Source organism: Sinocyclocheilus grahami, unplaced genomic scaffold (assembly GCF_001515645.1).
Source record: "Sinocyclocheilus grahami isolate Dianchi unplaced genomic scaffold, SAMN03320097.WGS_v1.1 scaffold134.1, whole genome shotgun sequence".
Lineage (NCBI taxonomy): Eukaryota > Metazoa > Chordata > Actinopteri > Cypriniformes > Cyprinidae > Sinocyclocheilus > Sinocyclocheilus grahami.
In genome coordinates this window covers 2,382,367-2,399,873 of record NW_015505313.1, presented here as the reverse complement: position 1 = coordinate 2,399,873, position 17,507 = coordinate 2,382,367, and the positions used below count along the sequence as shown (strand labels likewise).

The following is a 17,507-nucleotide window of genomic DNA, read 5'->3' as shown; positions in this document are numbered from 1 at the left end:
ATTTCCTCTAAGGTTTTATAAAAAAAAATAAAAAAAAGACATCCTCAAACTCACTTGAGACAATGTTGCAATCTCAACATCACCATAATATTCCCTCACATGGAGATTAAATAATAGTTTTATAAACATTATGAATGTATTATACATTTGTTGAATCATTGCCCCAAGGTTGTGGAGTAATTTACTACTGTCCAATAGTTCATCCACCTCAATCAACATGTTTAAAACCCTCGTTAATACTTATTTGTTGTCTTTGGCCTTCACAGCATTGTTTTCTGGATGGATGCAAAATTTAAAAAAAATTTTGTAGGTTTCATTGCTTTTTTATATAAAGTTTGCCTCTGTTAATATGTGGTCACATTAACAAAGTACTGGCAAAATTCTGTGGGCAAAAAAGTTCCACTGTTAGTGGTTTAGCAATGCATGAAGTAGAGCTTCTGTGAAATTTCGCAGAACAATGGTAAATGTGACCACATTAATTTTTTTAGTAAGCTTTTTTAACTATGTAGGCAGAGCACTTCTGAGAAGTGGCCAAGCGATTTTTAACAGTCATGAGATATTCCTGTTCATGCTGCACAAGTGTTATCTATGAAAATGCACGGCAGCAGAGGTACACCGCGGGTGTATGCAGAATCAGAGGGTCTGCAGACTTCAGATTAGGCCTGGTGGCACAAATGTACGGCCGCAGCTTCGGCCATGAGGGATAACAATGTACATGGGCGTTCCACATCTGTTCCTGCTTTAGCTCCACTCAGCTGAGGTTGCATTCCTCTTACGTTAGCGTCTCTGACACATCTCACGATGCACCATTAACCTTATGTATTAATCATATTTCATTTTAATACGACTATGAATTTTTCAAAGTTTTAAAATGGCTAAACCCAGACATTTGTGTTGTGCCTGCATTACATTTTTCCAGTTTCTAAATTTTATAAATGAGCAGCATATTTATATTTAGGCTGCTCTTTATAAAAGTGATTAAATATTTATGGGAAATAATGCTGGTAAGTTGACAACGTCTGGTGTGACATGCAACAACCATCAAATTTTTTCTACAATTTTAAACACTATATTGTTGATTTTTATAATTATAATGCATGAAGTTTGGACTGTTTGTACTTTTAAAAATGTATTCATCACACTGTAGGATCAATTCAATTGAACTATGGCTAATACTCTAAAAGAAATAGGAGCCAAGACATGGATGTTCCCTTTTACTTTTATGTACATTTTAACTTAAATTTTTGTTTAATAAAAAAATGTAGAGTCAGAATAAAAAGTTAATTTAGAGTCCTTCTTCTGTACATCTTACATGGAACAGCATTGATGGTTCCCACACTCTTCAAGCACTGAGCTCCTCCTTTGTAAAATCTTGGCAGAGCTTTTTGCAAAAATTTTATAGCTATGTGTAATCCATGCCATTGTTGTTGGAACAGCGTAATTTCCTCATGACTGTTGGGTGGTTGGATAAGCTGGATCTCATTGCTTTAAAATCTGAATTTGCACTGGTTTATAATGAGCTATATGTGAATGAGAACTGAAGTGGTGTCCCAGTCTCTATGAGGTTCTCATGGTCATGACAGATCAGTGACCTGTGCACAAGGCTTGAAAGCTGATCTTTATGTCCTTCTCTCTTTCTATACCCCTTTCTTCCAGCTACAGAAGCAAAGGTGTAACCATTATTAATGCACGAAGGACAGTTGAACACATTTTCCAGTTGTGAAATACCAGTTTCAAATGAATTGTTTGTGTGTAATGTTTCCATGAGTGAAGTTTGGTGAAAAGCAAATATTTAATTTAATCATAAATATATAGAATTAAAATATATTATATAAATGAAATATTTTATTTGTTTACCTGCATTGCCAAATTAATGTAATGTTAACTTAAAATTTCTACTTTTTTGATTTTGGGGTTCAGCTAACAGGGGGAATTCCTTTATTATATGATGTATGTTTTTTAATTGTGTTTTTACTATCGTTTTACTATCTCTAATGGTGTGTACTGAATGCAGTACACTCAATCTGTTTTCTCTTATTTTAATTCTGTTCTATTGACATATTTCCCCCACAGGCTATGATTTCTCAGAGGTTCTGCGCTGGTTTGGAGAGCGAGTGGACCGTATCATTCTCCTCTTTGACGCCCATAAGCTAGACATATCTGATGAGTTTTCTGAAGCGATCAAAGCTTTCCGTGGGCAGGATGACAAAATCCGTGTGGTACTGAACAAGGCTGACCAGGTGGACACTCAGCAGCTGATGCGGGTTTATGGTGCGCTGATGTGGTCGCTGGGGAAGGTGATCAATACTCCAGAGGTGACGAGGGTCTATCTCGGCTCTTTTTGGGCCAAACCTCTCCAAAATGCAGACAAACGGCGTCTGTTTGAAGCTGAAACACAAGATCTCTTCAGAGACATCCAGAGTTTGCCTCGCAACGCTGCCCTGCGTAAGCTGAATGACCTCATCAAAAGAGCTCGGCTTGCTAAGGTAAGGGTTTTAACTTCAAAACTTAGCAGTCCACTTAGAAATTCATTTTGACGCTTTTAAAAATTTGTTTAGTGTCATTTATGTTATTGTATGTATGTTAAAATTAAATGCATAAAATGGTGTATATTATGCCTGAGATCTGTCATATAATTTTATTATATGGTAATAGTTGTATTATTTTTTATATACTTATAAGCCTTTTTTATTATTTTAATCTTATTTTAGTATTTTCGTTAAAGTTAGTTAATTATAAAAATGCTTAATGTTTATAGATTATAAATTTATACATATTCATATTTTTAGTGTTGATGTATTTATATTATTTGTAAATAATTATTTGTAAAGCATCGCTGCTCATTGTCTGTTATTTTGTCTTGTGTTTGACCTTAGTTCAACCACTATTGTTTTTGGCTTTTAAAATGAGTGCACTGTATGAACTTACACATTGTACCACATGAGCCCCATTCAACACAACCTGCTTGTGCCTTAACACTTAAATATGGACGTATAAACAATTCACTCATGGAACCATGACAAAAAGTGCGTCTTATCTCTTCCGCAATATTTTCCAAACACGTCCAGCAAACAGGAATCCTGAAGCCCTGTGCATGCCTTCCTGTAATGGTAAAGCCATGTGAGGCAGTTTAATGCCTTCTCCATCTCCTGGAAAAGCCCAGAAAAGTCCCTTTCCATGGTACAAAGGAATGTGTGTAACGGGCTTGAAGAGAGCACGGCCTTTATTTTTCCTAACCTCTCCACCCCACTTAGTTTTGCCACTCGTCATGTTTACGCCTTTCCTGTCCTCCTCGAGCCGCCAATCATCCTTAAGAGGAATAAACATGGCTTAAAAGGGAAAAGCCCAGCCTTAATTTGGATCTCTGGTGGTGTACTTCCTCTATATTGAGGAAAAAGTTTGTGTAAATACAGACGCTTTTCAATGTTCCTTTGGCAAGGACATTTCCAAGGTGTAAACACACAGATGGTTTTTGATTATGTAACCGGCCTAGAGTAACAGGAGGTGGATGTCATGTGAGAAAAACTGTCTATAGTATAATAATAGTGATATTGATCCTGTGTTTATTTTATTGTAACATAAAAAACACAATGCATTGTGATATAATTTGAGGTCTTAAATTGCTTTAATTGGGTTGTAACCTTTTAGGTGTTCATTTTAAACTTATGCTGTATGTCATAAATTAGACTTTGTTTTAAATAAATAGTTGCTTTTGTCATTGGGCTACAGCTTGTGCGTATCTTAAATGTAGTCACTAAATGTTAGGGCAGTGTATTTATTATAATAAAATAATGCTAAAAAAAATAAGAAAATAATAATAATAATAATAATACTTATAAACAATAATATATCATGTATTATTATTATTAAAATCATTTTCAAAATGTATGCCTAGCAGCACATCTATTTTTTTTTATAATCAATATGTTAAATGTAGGCCTATATTTCCAGTATACATTATTCTATAAGCACAGGTTCACCATATCTTCTCATGAATTTACTGATAATCTGCTGTGTGTGTTATAGGTGCATGCTTACATCATCAGCTACTTGAAGAAGGAAATGCCTTCCCTGTTTGGAAAAGAGAAGAAAAAGGAAGAGCTGATTGCCCACCTGCCTGAGATCTATCAGATTCTGCAAAGAGAGCACCACATCTCACCTGGAGATTTCCCTAATGTCATTAAAATGCAGGTGAGACTTGGCCTGTGTCTATGGAACATGGGTAAATATTAGATGTTATATTATGGCTTCTACATATGTTTACAAACTAAACAAAACTAACCAGGATGTTTGTTTTATTTAGAGAGACACTAGCTGTTCTTGGATGAATAAAATTTCCAACAACTGCTGGTTATTAGATTTAAGTGCTGGTGCAGATGAATGAGGATTCCAGGCTGTAGATCTAAGAAATTTTTTTTTGTACAGTGTGTTAGTGCTGTGGTTGAGTTCCCGAGGGGACTGCTTGAGTCCCAGCCTTGCTATTGTCTGAGGAGCAGACAGAGTCTGTACTTTCACTTTCTTCTGGTCTTGCCTGAGGATGTTTACCCAGCATGACTCCCTAGGCCCACATCAGAAATTGCATAACAGTATATGTGAAAACAAGATTTCAGTCAAGCAATGTAATGCAGTTTCACATTACTTTACAGAGATTAATGGGGATACATCTCACATTCGGGTCTTTCACATTTACTTAACGTACAGGCATGCAGAATTTTAATTGCTATGAAAAAACAGCAGGGCCATTCTGTATCAACTCAACCAGTGGTCATGTATAGTGAGGAAAGCCAAAATATTAAATATCATGGATGACTATTTACGGAGTAATCCACTAGTTTGTAGAGGGGGGTCGAAATGACAATTTTCGCCTGAGATTCAGAGCCAGAGTACAGTGGGGAAAGATGGCAGCATCATTATGTTATTTTTACACAGAGATTGGTTGGTCTGTTAGAAAAATTCCTTTGCATACAGATACGTTTGTTTTGATAGATGATACATTTCTAGTTTCAACATTATTTGTTCTTCAGACATTCCTCTTTAAAAGAAATAAAGTATTATTTGTATGCGAAGTGACCCACATTTGGTTTTTGACCACTGAAAATGTGTACAATTTATAATTTTACTCCTGGAGCCATATTGAGATTCCAATATCTCTGGAAATGAACCAAATAAGGCCTTAAAAATGAAGATGCCAAAAGGAAAGTTTGTTGAGACCCAAAATTAAGATATCTTTAATACTTCTTGAGATAAAGGCATGCAAACCTTGGAGAAAAAAAATTGAAAAGTGCTTTTACCCACTTTTGAATGGTCACCACTGGCATATAATGCAACAAAGATTGCTAAAGTCAACAGATTTTACTAACATACCTACTAATCTCTGTGTAAAAATAACATAATGATGCTGCCATCTTTCTAAAGTCATTTGTACCCCCCTCCAAATCTGGCTCTGAATCTCAGGTGAAAATTGTCATTTTGACCCCCCTCTACAAAATAGTAAGTTACTCAGTATACGTCCATGACATTTAATATTTTGACTTTCATCACTATACATGTTTATCTTTCTTCAGAAAAAATACTGTTATAGTACAATATAATAACTTTCATTAATAAATCATTAACATTATATAATGCTTAATGGATTATTAGTTAATATATATTCAAAGAGTTAGAAATTTGAGATAATGTGCTTGTTAATGTTTGCTAATAAACTTATTAAACATTAGATAATATTCAAACATCATTATTTCATGCAAGTTAAAATACTTACAAATGTCATTAAACTTTCAATTCCATGTGATCAAGCACCTATTGAAAATCTACAAATGATTTTAACAGATGTTATAAAATAATTAAAAGCTTGTGTTAATGCACAACACTTTTGCTGCTCTTGAGGTGTGATACGGGTAAGGTTAGGGACAGGTTTGGTGGTATGGGTAAGTTTAAGGGTTGATTAAAGGGTCAACAGTGTTCAGGGGTCAATTTGATTATTATAAGAGAACACAGTTCAATCTGTTTATATTATATTGTTTTGATAAATGAACAAGTATTTTCTTTAAAAAAAATTTATATGAATAATATTAAATATTAAATATTTATGATTAAAGGAATATCCCGTTTAATGATACACTGAAGAGTATTATACTAATGTGAGTGTTAAGGCAATAAAAACATTTGTTTTGCACCAAAAATCTGTTATGTCTTTAGCAAGCATTTAGCTAAGCTTAACCAGCCACCCTTTAAACAAACCTTGTAACATTACCTAAAAGTCCAATGCCCATAAAGATACTAAATGATTAGTAATCGTTTATAAACATTTACAAATGATGAATAGTTTCAACTTTAGATTGGCTACAGCAAAAACATGAACAAATAATTAATAAATGATTAGTAAAGATGTGCGAACAGGGTAAATTCAGGTCTTTCAGGACACTTTTTGCCATTCGAGATACCTGCTCATAAAGGTATTAATGATTAGTAAACATTTATATACATTTGCAAATGATGAACAGTTTCCACTTTAGATCGGGTACTACAAAAACATGAATAAATGATTAATCGATTATTTGTTAAGATGTGTAAATAGAGGTCTACACAACAAACAAAGACCAATGAATGAAGATCATATGAACTGAAAGTTTACTGACATTTGTTAGCATTTCAATTTACATTAAATAATATGTGACCCTGGACCTGGTCTTAAAGGTGGGGTAAGCGATTTTTCAAAAACGCTTTAGGGTGCTTTCACACCTGTAGATCAATTGCTTTGTTCCAAAACAGGGATTAAAATTATTACAATGTTGCTTTTTATTCTTGGTGCGGTTCGCTTTCATACGGCAATGTTTCTAAATGGACCAAATTTGTTAATACAAGTCATGCGCGAGTAAACTGTTGTCTCATTGGTCAAAGTTTCACGATTTATTTTCCGGGATTCCACTTAGCTGTCACAGCTGTCATCTGTCAGGATGGAACGATAGCAGCTTCGCGGGCTTATTGTTGTTGTTTTTTTGTAGATGACGTTATATTAATTTATCACTTTGAGCAAGAGTCCAGGATTCATCGGGAAAACATTTTGAAAATGCACATACTAGGAAGAAGAGCAATAAGACGGCATTATAAAATGAAAAAGTGCGCTTTGATTTTGAATGGCGAAGACGTGCACACCCACAGGCATTCACATGGTTCATTTTGAAGTATTAGCAAAACAACAAAGCTAATGCTTTTCACAGAATTTTATGTAATTACCCATTAAACACTGTGATATAGCCTGGTTCGTTGGTCCATTAGATCGGATTGCTTTCTCACTACAACCGAACCGCTCCAGAGTTCGTTTTCAATTGGGCCGAGACCACCTCGGATTATTTTGGCGCAGATCCGAGCACGATTGCCGTGTTCAAATATGCCCAAACGAACTGAGCTAAGGGGGGAAACCCGCCAGGTTCTGAAACAACGGGCCAGGTGTGAAAGCACCCTTAGAAAACTGATTCGGTCCGACTAGCAAAACAAACTTGTAGCCAATCAGCAGTAAGGGGTGTGTCTACTCATGATGTGGAAGAGAGAGAGTTCAGTGCACATGACGGACATTAGCAAGCCGAGCGACAGAAAGATAGAGATGGCGGATAAAAAACAAAAGAGGAAAACCTCTGCAGAACAAAAGAAAGCTTAAGGCAATAAGGCAAGAAGTAGGACCCGTGTAAATATCGGATCAGCTTTCCAGCGCTGGAGAGAACTCTAGGAACGGAAGGCCTGCGATCGGACGCCGAGGTTGCTTTGTTTCTTCTCGATAGGGGAGTAACACTGTGTCTGCGCTGCAACAGCTGTCTGTCTAGTATACTGGAAAGCGGCCGTTGAAAATCATTTGAAATTTGTGTCAATACGTCATGAATAGAACGCAGCAGCAGTTTTCTGTCGGGGATTTGTCGTGCCACGCCACACCGCATCCAGTGTAGACCATAGATATGTATATATATCTATAGTGTAGACAGCATCACTGATTATAATGAGTTCTATTGTATTTTGTCGCGCTGCTCGCATCCAGTGTAGACCATAGATATGTATATATATCTATAGTGTAGACAGCATCACTGATTATAATGAGTTCTATTGTATTTTGTCGCGCTGCTCGCATCCAGTGTAGACCATAGATATGTATATATATCTATAGTGTAGACAGCATCACTGATTATAATGAGTTCTCTAGTATTTTGTTTGTCCTATCCTAACAAACCATATATCAATGGAAAGCTTATTTATTCATTATGTATAAATGTCAATTTCAAAAAAATTACCCTTATGACTGGTTTTGTGGTCCAGGGTCATATATGTTAATCATTAGGTAATGTTTAGTAAGTTCATTAGTAAACATTAACAAGAACATTATCTCATATTTCTAGCTATGAGAATATATATTAACTAATGATCTGTTAAGCATTATATAATGTTTGTTAATGATTTATAAATGAAAGTTATTATAAAGTGTTACCAGTAAGTTTCTGAAATTTGGTTGTTTTTACACGGAATGACCCAGCAGACATTACCTATAATAACATTGCTAATTACTGACTGCACACATGCTCTCAGTGAACTTTTCAACCAGACAGCTTCCAGGCAGCACTTGAAAGATAAAGGCCATGCTCTAAATAGACTGTACAGTAGGTGACATTGATTCACTCCAGAATTAGACATCATATCACTGAAATAACAACTTCAGTACTTGGATGCCTCATTTGTTTAGGGCTTACTTTATAAATAATTTAAACACATTATAAAAAATTATAATGAATAATGAAACAAAAAACCGAACCCGGTGTGTTTCAGTTGTTTATGCTATATTATTACAGACACTTTAATTTGACATTAAAATGTCTCCTTCTGTCACTTACATCTGCTAACATGCAGGAGCAACTGCAACACTACGACTTCAGCAAGTTCCCTTCTTTGAAAGTAAAGTTGATTGAATCTGTGGACAGAATGTTGTCCACCAAGATCTCAAGTCTGTTGAACATGATCCGAGAGGAAGAACGCAAACAGCCTCCTCAGATGGTAATGGGTGGAGCCTTTGAGGACTCGTCCAATGGGCCTTTTGGTCACGGTTATGGTGAGGGTATCAGTGCAGGGGCTGATACTGAGGACTGGATCGTTAGTCGCGACAAACATCGCTACGACGAAATCTTCTACACACTGATGCCTATCAATGGGAAGGTAACTGGCATCAATGCCAAGAAGGAGATGATGAATTCTCATCTGCCCAACACTGTACTGGGAAAGATCTGGAAGCTGGCAGACTGTGATAAGGACGGCATGCTGGATGATGAAGAATTTGCTCTGGCTCAGCATCTTATTAAAGTCAAACTAGAGGGATTTGAGCTTCCTACAGAGCTACCAAATCACCTAGTGCCTCCATCGCACAGGAAGAACCCCACTGCAGACATCATGTACAACCACCAGGAGAATTGATCATCTTCATATCTGCATATTTATCAGCCAGTTGCTAGCACAAAGTGGCCTTTGAATACTGAAGTCTTACTTCATTGAAAGGGATGAAGCTTTATTGGTTAAGCCATCTTTCATCAACAGACATGTGTGACTTTCACATGCCCAAGATTAAGTATGTTTGAATATTTGTGCACTCAGTATTAAAGAACAACATGCATATTAAAATTACAGTCCATGTAATTGATTACTTCTACATTTTTTCCCTGACCTTGTGTTATTTCGACATGTGCTTGCAGACTGTAAAAATGGATGGCAGTGCAGTTCATTAGGCAGTGCTTTCAACGTTATATTACATTTCATAATAAATAACAATTTCAGTTAAGTATGCATAACAGCAGCCAAAAATAATACACACAGAAGCACTGACAGAAGCATCCATTCATTTCACTCATTCTGACAGTGTGGATATCGATTAAATTAATTTTGAAACATTTCCATGAATGTACACTTTTCATATGAACTGCATCATAATGCTGAAATAGACTATTTGTGAGCATTTTTAATGTGGGCAAAATTGAGAGTAATTCAGTGTTTCATGATGCAGTTAAAATTATGTTCAATACTACATACAAAAAATACTGCATACACTTTTCTTACACTGGGTGTTACTTTTTTTTGGATCGAATTATGTGACATTGATTAAATGTACAAATTAAAAACAGCATTACACTGAACAGTACTGAGTTTTGCCAACGTTTTTTGTTGTGTATACTATTTCTGTCTTACATTGACTAGGTTGTGAAGAGTTATAGTAGTTTATAGCGGCAAGCATTTAGAAATGTGAAACATCTACATTTAAAAAAATAATCCTGCAAAAACAGTCTACAATTTCAGTATTCATGAGTGTTCCAGTACCACGCTTCTTCCTTACTTTTTTTAGATTGTCAGCCTGGAGAGATTGTCATCCAACTCTATTCTCTGCCTTCTAATTTAAAAAAAAAACTTTTTTTAAAATATATATATATATATATATATATATATATATATATATATTAAAGATTTTACATAAACAATTAATAATGTTATATACGATGTCAGTAAGAAACAACATTGAATTAAACATAGTGTTTATATTTCTGAGGTGCAAAAAAACTTCTATTGAATGATGAAATCAGCTGTCATTATGAAACTCCTTTATGCCGTATATACACTAATACAGATGAATGTAATTATGTATGTTAAACATTGTCACTATAACCATATGTACATTTTAATATACAGAGATTGTTTCTCAGCTCAGAGGTGGATTACATGAACTAGACTTTAACTATTTGACATGAGGCCTTCTCTTAAGGCTTTTAAACATGAAAAATCATTGTGTTTATGTGGAGGTAAAGTTAAGATTACTGTAAAATGTGATTAAAGCCATTCTGTTCAAGTTTCCCAGACACTTAAGTACATTTATATAGGTGTTTAATGGTGCTTCCTATACTTTAATGAGCCTCTGACGTATATACAACCTTCAACCATCTGTTAATATGTAATTTGCAAATTTTAATTTTAAAATTAAAATTAATTGTTTCTCCCAAGACTTTATTTTGAAATTCGTAATCAATAGAAACTTGAGCATGCACTAAATCTTTTTTGAATAACAGTAGTTTCAGTTGTTTCAACCCCAAATCAATTAGCATACAACTGGCATGGCTGTTCCTGGATGGGCCTGTATAGAGGTGTGTGCTGCTGAATTGCATAAAATACTGAATATGACTGCAACCTTTACCCCTCATGTAGCACATGGTCAGGTGAGTGAGAATTACCCTCCCTTTCAGTCCATTACAACAGTGTCAAAGTTCAGTTCAGTTCCTCAACACTGATCAGTCTTAAAGAGGATTTATCGGATTACGCTCAAATCATGAATTTATGCCTATGATGAAAGTCTATGATTAGCACTGACTGTGCCTAAGTGCTGAAAACAAACCTTGAGAAGGGTAAGTGAATTCGAAATCTCTTGCATTCTGTGCATCACAATCTGACAAACAAATGTAATACTTGCTTGTGTTTCAAATAATTGTAGGATATACAAATGGCAACATTTAAGAAACAAAAAAATACAGGTTATGCAAAAATGAAATGGAAGTTTGTCTACAGAGATGTGTAATATTACAGTTTAATTGTTCATATTTGTTTTAAACTAGATTAAACAAATGTCTATTTCACCGAATTATAAATATGGACATAAAATAATATTTTGACGATATATATATAATAGCACCATAGCATTAAGATGCTACTAAGATAATGTTCCAAAGTATAATATCTGAAAAGTATTAAGACATGAAAAGTTGGCCAGTTTACTAAGTAATCTGTAATCCTTGATCCCGACATTCAATTTATCACCAGATTTGGAAATGCTAGTTATTTTTATGATCCTTCTAAAGATGTCTGTAAAGTCAAGACTTGAAATACATAATTACACTGTCAGCAGGAGAGGCATGATTGCCCTGATGCTTTCACTTCCTCAAACATAAGAGAACAAAGTTGATTTACAAATTGAAGATTACTTATCTTGTCATATTTAACTTGACATTTCCTTGGTACTATCCTCTTTTATTTTAACTTCCCGAAAGAGCTCAAAAATCGAAACGTAAAGGCCTCACCAATCGTGTGCATGGCTTAGCTTTCACTTCCTCAAACATAAGAGAACAAAGTTGATTTACAAATTGAAGATTACTTATCTTGTCATATTTAACTTTCACAATGACATTTCCTTGGTACTATCCTCTTTTATTTTAACTTCCCGAAAGAGCTCAAAAATCGAAACGTAAAGGCCTCACCAATCGTGTGCATGGCTTCATTTTTAAACTCATTGTGGGCAACTATTGTAAATGAACAATCTGTGGGGTCTGGTTTTTGTATCTTTGAAAGAGTTACATGCAGTTTTCATATGTTGTTTTCAGGGACTAACACAGTCAAGAGATGTTTAAACAGGGAGATGGAGAGGAGTCGGATGGCCGATTCCGGGAGCTTCAGGAACAGCGGATGACGGTGCAGAAGAAGACCTACACAAAATGGATGAACAGTGTCTTCTCAAAGAATGGGGTACGAATAAGTCCATCCAAAGCCTTCCTGAACCTCAATGCTAGTTCAGGCAACAAGATCTACAATCAGAGACACAACTAAGCACCGACACTTAAACTAAAGCTTACATTTCAAATGTGTCATGATCAACCCTTTTGCTATGGCTAGAATCTTGCTATGGCTATCTTTCTATCTATACATATATATAAATAATCCACTTCGTTTAATCAGTGATATCTGCTGGCGGCACAGCAATTTGATTACACAAAAATTCATGATTCACAAGATATCACGATAACTGGTGATATCTAGTGTAATATAATGTTAGTGATCCTGACTCCAGTCTTGTGACTTACTTTAGTTTACGATATGCTCACTCCAGCATGATTACCTCTAGTTGTGAACCCTTGAACCCAGTTAAGGTCATAATTATTTTATCATTGTCCATTACATTACCATCTACATACTTTATGTACTTGTCTCACAATAAGTGCACAGTTCGTTTGGTTGCTTATTTAAACAAGTTAGCCCACTGTTTTCTATATATACACTCTGAGATTGAATTCTATGTAATAATAATGAGAGAAAGTGGCAGGTAGACATAAAGGAAAACTCAATAGTTAATTTTTATACACTTGTTATGCAAACCTTCTGTTTTTGACAGATCAGCACAGGGGAGGGAAAAACAAAGATGATTTACCTTGTATTACATCAACATCACCAATCTTAGATTTAGGAAGAAAATAGTACCACCTTGACTGTATAATATTTTTATACCTGATTTTTCCACTATATTTGTCTCCCTTTGAGTGTTATATTTAACAGTGGTTACATATTACCTCCTCTCATACTTACTGCCATTGTTGTGTGAACCAACTGAGAGACTTAACTTACATAAAACACTAACAGCAGGAAGATGTTAAAACAGACAAGTGGTTCTACAACAACCTTCCTCAGCTTGTTAGGGCACACAAATATATTAATAGCTGTATACTGGCAGCTGTCTGAAAGAATGAGATGTGTTTTAAACATTCCCCTTTCCTTTTCCCCTTCCTCAGTTGCTCCTGTGTATTGTTCTGTATCAAACAACACCGTTCATAACATGTATATTATAAAAGGTCACACTTATCATTAAAAACCTAAATATTGCTTTCTGAGAAAATCTATTGCACTCTCGTACTAGCTGGTTATTAGTTGCATGCAAGTTAGCAGTTAGCTAAAGACCATCGTTTTTAGAAGCAATTATGAAAGCTGCAAAAAGGTTTGCAGTAATTGCAAGCAGATTTTATTGTTTTATCATTGCTCTTGAGTGATGAACTTCGTCTCTGTAGACCCACCAGAGAAGCAGAGTGTGCTCTAAGCTCCCTCGATTCATTCCCTGGGTAAGCAGAGCCTATTGGAGGCAGTAAGCAGATCTGTTGAGAGACATCAGATTCCCACAACACATGGATTAGGGAGTGGTTGCAAGTCTCTTGCTTGAAAGCTGAGAGCAGGACGGCTTTACTGAGGAGTGTGAGTGAGTCACGTCATAGTGGAATACAGTGGCAATTAGCCAAACACAATGGTAAAACAAAGCCAGCTGCTGAATTCATGCCTAAACTTGTTTAAAACTGCCTATGATGCATAAAACAAATGCAGTTATAGGACATAAGAACATGTATGTCACTACCTGCAACATGCTTGTTAGCCGATGTCTTCCCACTTTATGATTACTTGATTGTAGAAACTGGATGTATTGGAAATGTGTGTAAATTTTATTTTAATGTGCATTCACTTTAAAGGAAAAGGCTGACTTGACTGATGTATATACTGAACTAAGAACTGGTGTGCCACTCGTGCGACTTCTGGAGCTCATCTCCGGGGAGAAACTGCCCACTCCCAGTCGACGTACCCTAAGAGTTCACTGTCTGGAAAATAACAGCATTGCCATTCATTTCCTTAAAACCAAGGTACACTGGAAGAAATACAATGTGCAAAACTCTGAAAAGTACCTTTTAAAAAGTATTATTTCCACAATGTAACGTCTTAAATTGTGGAATAATTGAAAAATGGAATAATTGTAGGACTCTGCTCATCTTCCTATAGATTAAAGTAGATCTGATTGGTCCAGAAAATATTGTGGATGGAGACAAAACTCTGATCCTGGGCTTAATTTGGATCATCATTCTCCGCTTCCAGATTGGAGCCATCAATATTGTTGAGGTAGGGCCTTAAGAGTGGCCTCTATAAACGTTCTAAAAAGCAAAAAGTGTACTTATCACTCTGTTCACATTCTATTTTGGTTTCAGGCTAGTGGTGATGGCAGTGGTGCTCAGCGCTCTGCCAAAGAAGCTCTACTGATATGGTGTCAGCGTAAGACCGCCGGTTACGCCAATGTAAATGTGCAAGACTTCTCAAGCAGCTGGAGAGATGGACTGGCCTTTAATGCTCTTATTCATGCCCATCGGTAGTATTTTCTGTGGATAGCATTCTCTTTTGATAAGGAACAGAATTTGACTATGTTCCCTTTCCACTACTTCAGTCTCACGATGTTATGATAACATTGTTCCAGGCCTGATCTTTTTGACTACAACCGACTACGCCAGGATGATCCAATGAGGAACCTCACCCATGCTTTCACTCTGGCAGAAGATGAGTTTGGTATAATGCAGCTCCTGGATGTGGAAGATGTCATGGTGCCCCATCCCGATGAGAAGTCTATCATGACTTATGTCTCCCTGTACTACCACTACTTCTCCAAAATGAAGCAGGGTCAGACTGTCCAGAAGAGGATAGCTAAGGTTAGTTTAATTTAAGGTAACGTGTAATTTTAAGTAATGTAAAATGCAATGGGAAGCTTTTCTTCCATATTGTGGTGTATATCCAAGTGAACCAGATTATTGTAAAGAAAAAAGTGTAGAACGAGGGCATCAGTAGTTGATTGGATGGAGGCAGATCTGAATGGAAACTTGCAGTCAGATGTAAGAAAGGGGCGGTGTTTGTGACATCAGAACATCAGAACACACCAGAGAGATGTCTCAGTTCAGCATGTTTGTATGAATTGTTATCCATAAGATCAATAACATGCATTTAGAAAATAGATATGGTGAATTTTCATTTTTTCAGACATTAAGGATTTGAATAGAACTCTAACCCTGAATATTAAATTTCAGCGCCTTATTAAAAATAATGTTGGACAATATAAACATGAATGATACCTCAAATAAGTCTAGTTCTAGTTTGTTGAGAAGAGGTATTAAATTACTTTTCTAAGCAATCAGACTTATGATTTTTACCTGGTGATAATGCAGGCAAAAAAATCTTATTTTATTTATAATCTTAGTTATATTGATAGAGTGACCTGAGACATATATAGGCAATTTACTTAAAGTCCGTGTAAAGCAATATTAAATGTGTTCTGAGTTTGTCACATCACAGAAAAATGTGTTATTAACCACCCCAGCAAAATTTGAATGAAAAAAAGCCAAGTAAATAAAATAAATGTATCAAAATATTGAAAAAAAATAAGCAGTATTCTCTGCTCTCAAATGCTGGGGGGGTGTCCACTGTTGGTGCTGAAACCATGCCCACTCACGGGAAAGCTGTCTAGTGTCACACCAGCCACACCATGCTTCTCTCAACTGTCAAATACCGCTACAACCTGAATAGATGTTCCCTCTAGCAGCTTTAATGGATTTACACAGCCAAACATGTTACATGACAAAGGCATAGCTAGCTAGCAAACTGTAGACTGTAGTAACTTACAGTAATGACAGTAACTCTCGATTGACCGGGTGAACCACTGATTCTAATGCACTCTAGTTATTAGGCTTGTTCGAGATGCGTATGACATCAAAATACCGCGAGAGCGATTCAAAAGCATAAAGAGTCATTTGCTCTCCAATCGATCTTGTGGTACTTTGATGTCATACGCTGATCGGTATGCACAGCGCTGATGCATCTCGAACAAGTCTATTATAGTGTTAGGGGAGGGCCCAGGCTCAGTGGCTCCATTGCGTCATCGAGACCTTATTTTAGGCCCGCCCAAAAAATACTGAACACAAAAATGGTGAAAAACTGTTTAATGATCTAACTCCAGAATTCAGTACTACATAGTACACAGTCTTTGTAACGTGTTTTCAACAATACATTTCTAATATTTATAATGTGTTTATAAACAATTCTCTGAATTGCCTTTACACAGACGTTAACTAAGTAGTAGTAGCAGTAAAACTATAAACTGCACTAATGCCACTGCCAAAATAGTTATTAGTGATATAAGATGTATTTCCTTGGGTGTCTTTTTCTAGACTGGGCTTGGAGTAGATGTGATTATTATAACAAAAGATATACACTCTTTGATTTGGTCCACTGAGACAATGCAATGTCACATGAGCATGTCCTTTCAGGACATGTTTTCAGGAAATGTTAAGCACTGGCACACTCTGTTTGTGAAAGTATGAACTGCAGCTACTGTGGTGTTGAATCAGGACTCTAATCTCAAACTCTTTAGGATTAGTGGATCTGACTGGGTCAAAAGGAGGAGCCCTGGTCTTAATCAGATCAGTGTAAACTCTAGGCTGTAAATGCTGCTAAACAAGAAAGTTAGTTGTCTGCACTGCGTAGTCAAGAAACAGCTTTTCGGATAATGCTGACAATATGGAGGAAGACGTCCTCAGATACTCTTTGACAACAGGAGTAGTTGATCCAGCAAAGATGAGCTCAGAGGTCAGGCGATGCCATTAGCATGCTGGCAGGATACAAATGGAGAGAAACGGGGGCGTGAAGTGTCCTGTTCTGCCTGTGCAGTATGACACTTTCACTCATCACCATGTCTACAAGTGTGAATAGAAATAGCGGTATGTGTTGACTGGGTCACAGCTGTGGAGTAGTGTTAGCTGTCACAAAAGTGTATTAAACAATGACAGAGAGATCTTGTTGGATAGATGGATGGATGGAACAGAGATAAGCCCAGCCAGGCTCTGAGATGTCAAGACTCTAAATTTCATTTTATGGTAAGA

General features: G+C 36.2%; 2 protein-coding genes across 2 annotated transcripts in view; both read left to right on the top strand.

Annotated features, from left to right (window-relative positions):
• The first annotated feature begins 594 nt into the window (after positions 1–594).
• Positions 595–10,437, top strand: LOC107590939 (EH domain-containing protein 4-like). The gene is made up of 4 exons (XM_016279900.1): positions 595–610; positions 2,074–2,486; positions 4,027–4,191; positions 8,893–10,437. Exons 1-4 carry the CDS (start codon positions 595–597, stop codon positions 9,448–9,450), a joined length of 1,152 nt encoding a protein of 383 aa, XP_016135386.1. The 3' UTR covers positions 9,451–10,437.
• Positions 10,438–13,751: 3,314 nt separating this feature from the next.
• sptbn5 (spectrin, beta, non-erythrocytic 5) overlaps positions 13,752–17,507 on the top strand; it is a 30,571-nt gene continuing 26,815 nt past the window's right edge. Inside the window, exons 1-6 of the mRNA XM_016279899.1 lie at positions 13,752–13,775; positions 13,839–13,889; positions 14,289–14,456; positions 14,593–14,709; positions 14,796–14,953; positions 15,059–15,287. Of these exons, the coding sequence (XP_016135385.1) occupies positions 13,752–13,775; positions 13,839–13,889; positions 14,289–14,456; positions 14,593–14,709; positions 14,796–14,953; positions 15,059–15,287 (747 nt within the window). The remainder of the gene's footprint in view (positions 13,776–13,838; positions 13,890–14,288; positions 14,457–14,592; positions 14,710–14,795; positions 14,954–15,058; positions 15,288–17,507) is intronic.

Coding starts and splice junctions, on each gene's coding strand:
- LOC107590939 (XM_016279900.1), top strand. Junction 2,487..4,026: donor AAAGAGCTCGGCTTGCTAAG/GTAAGGGTTTTA, acceptor TGTGTGTTATAG/GTGCATGCTTACATCATCAG. Junction 4,192..8,892: donor CTAATGTCATTAAAATGCAG/GTGAGACTTGGC, acceptor GCTAACATGCAG/GAGCAACTGCAACACTACGA.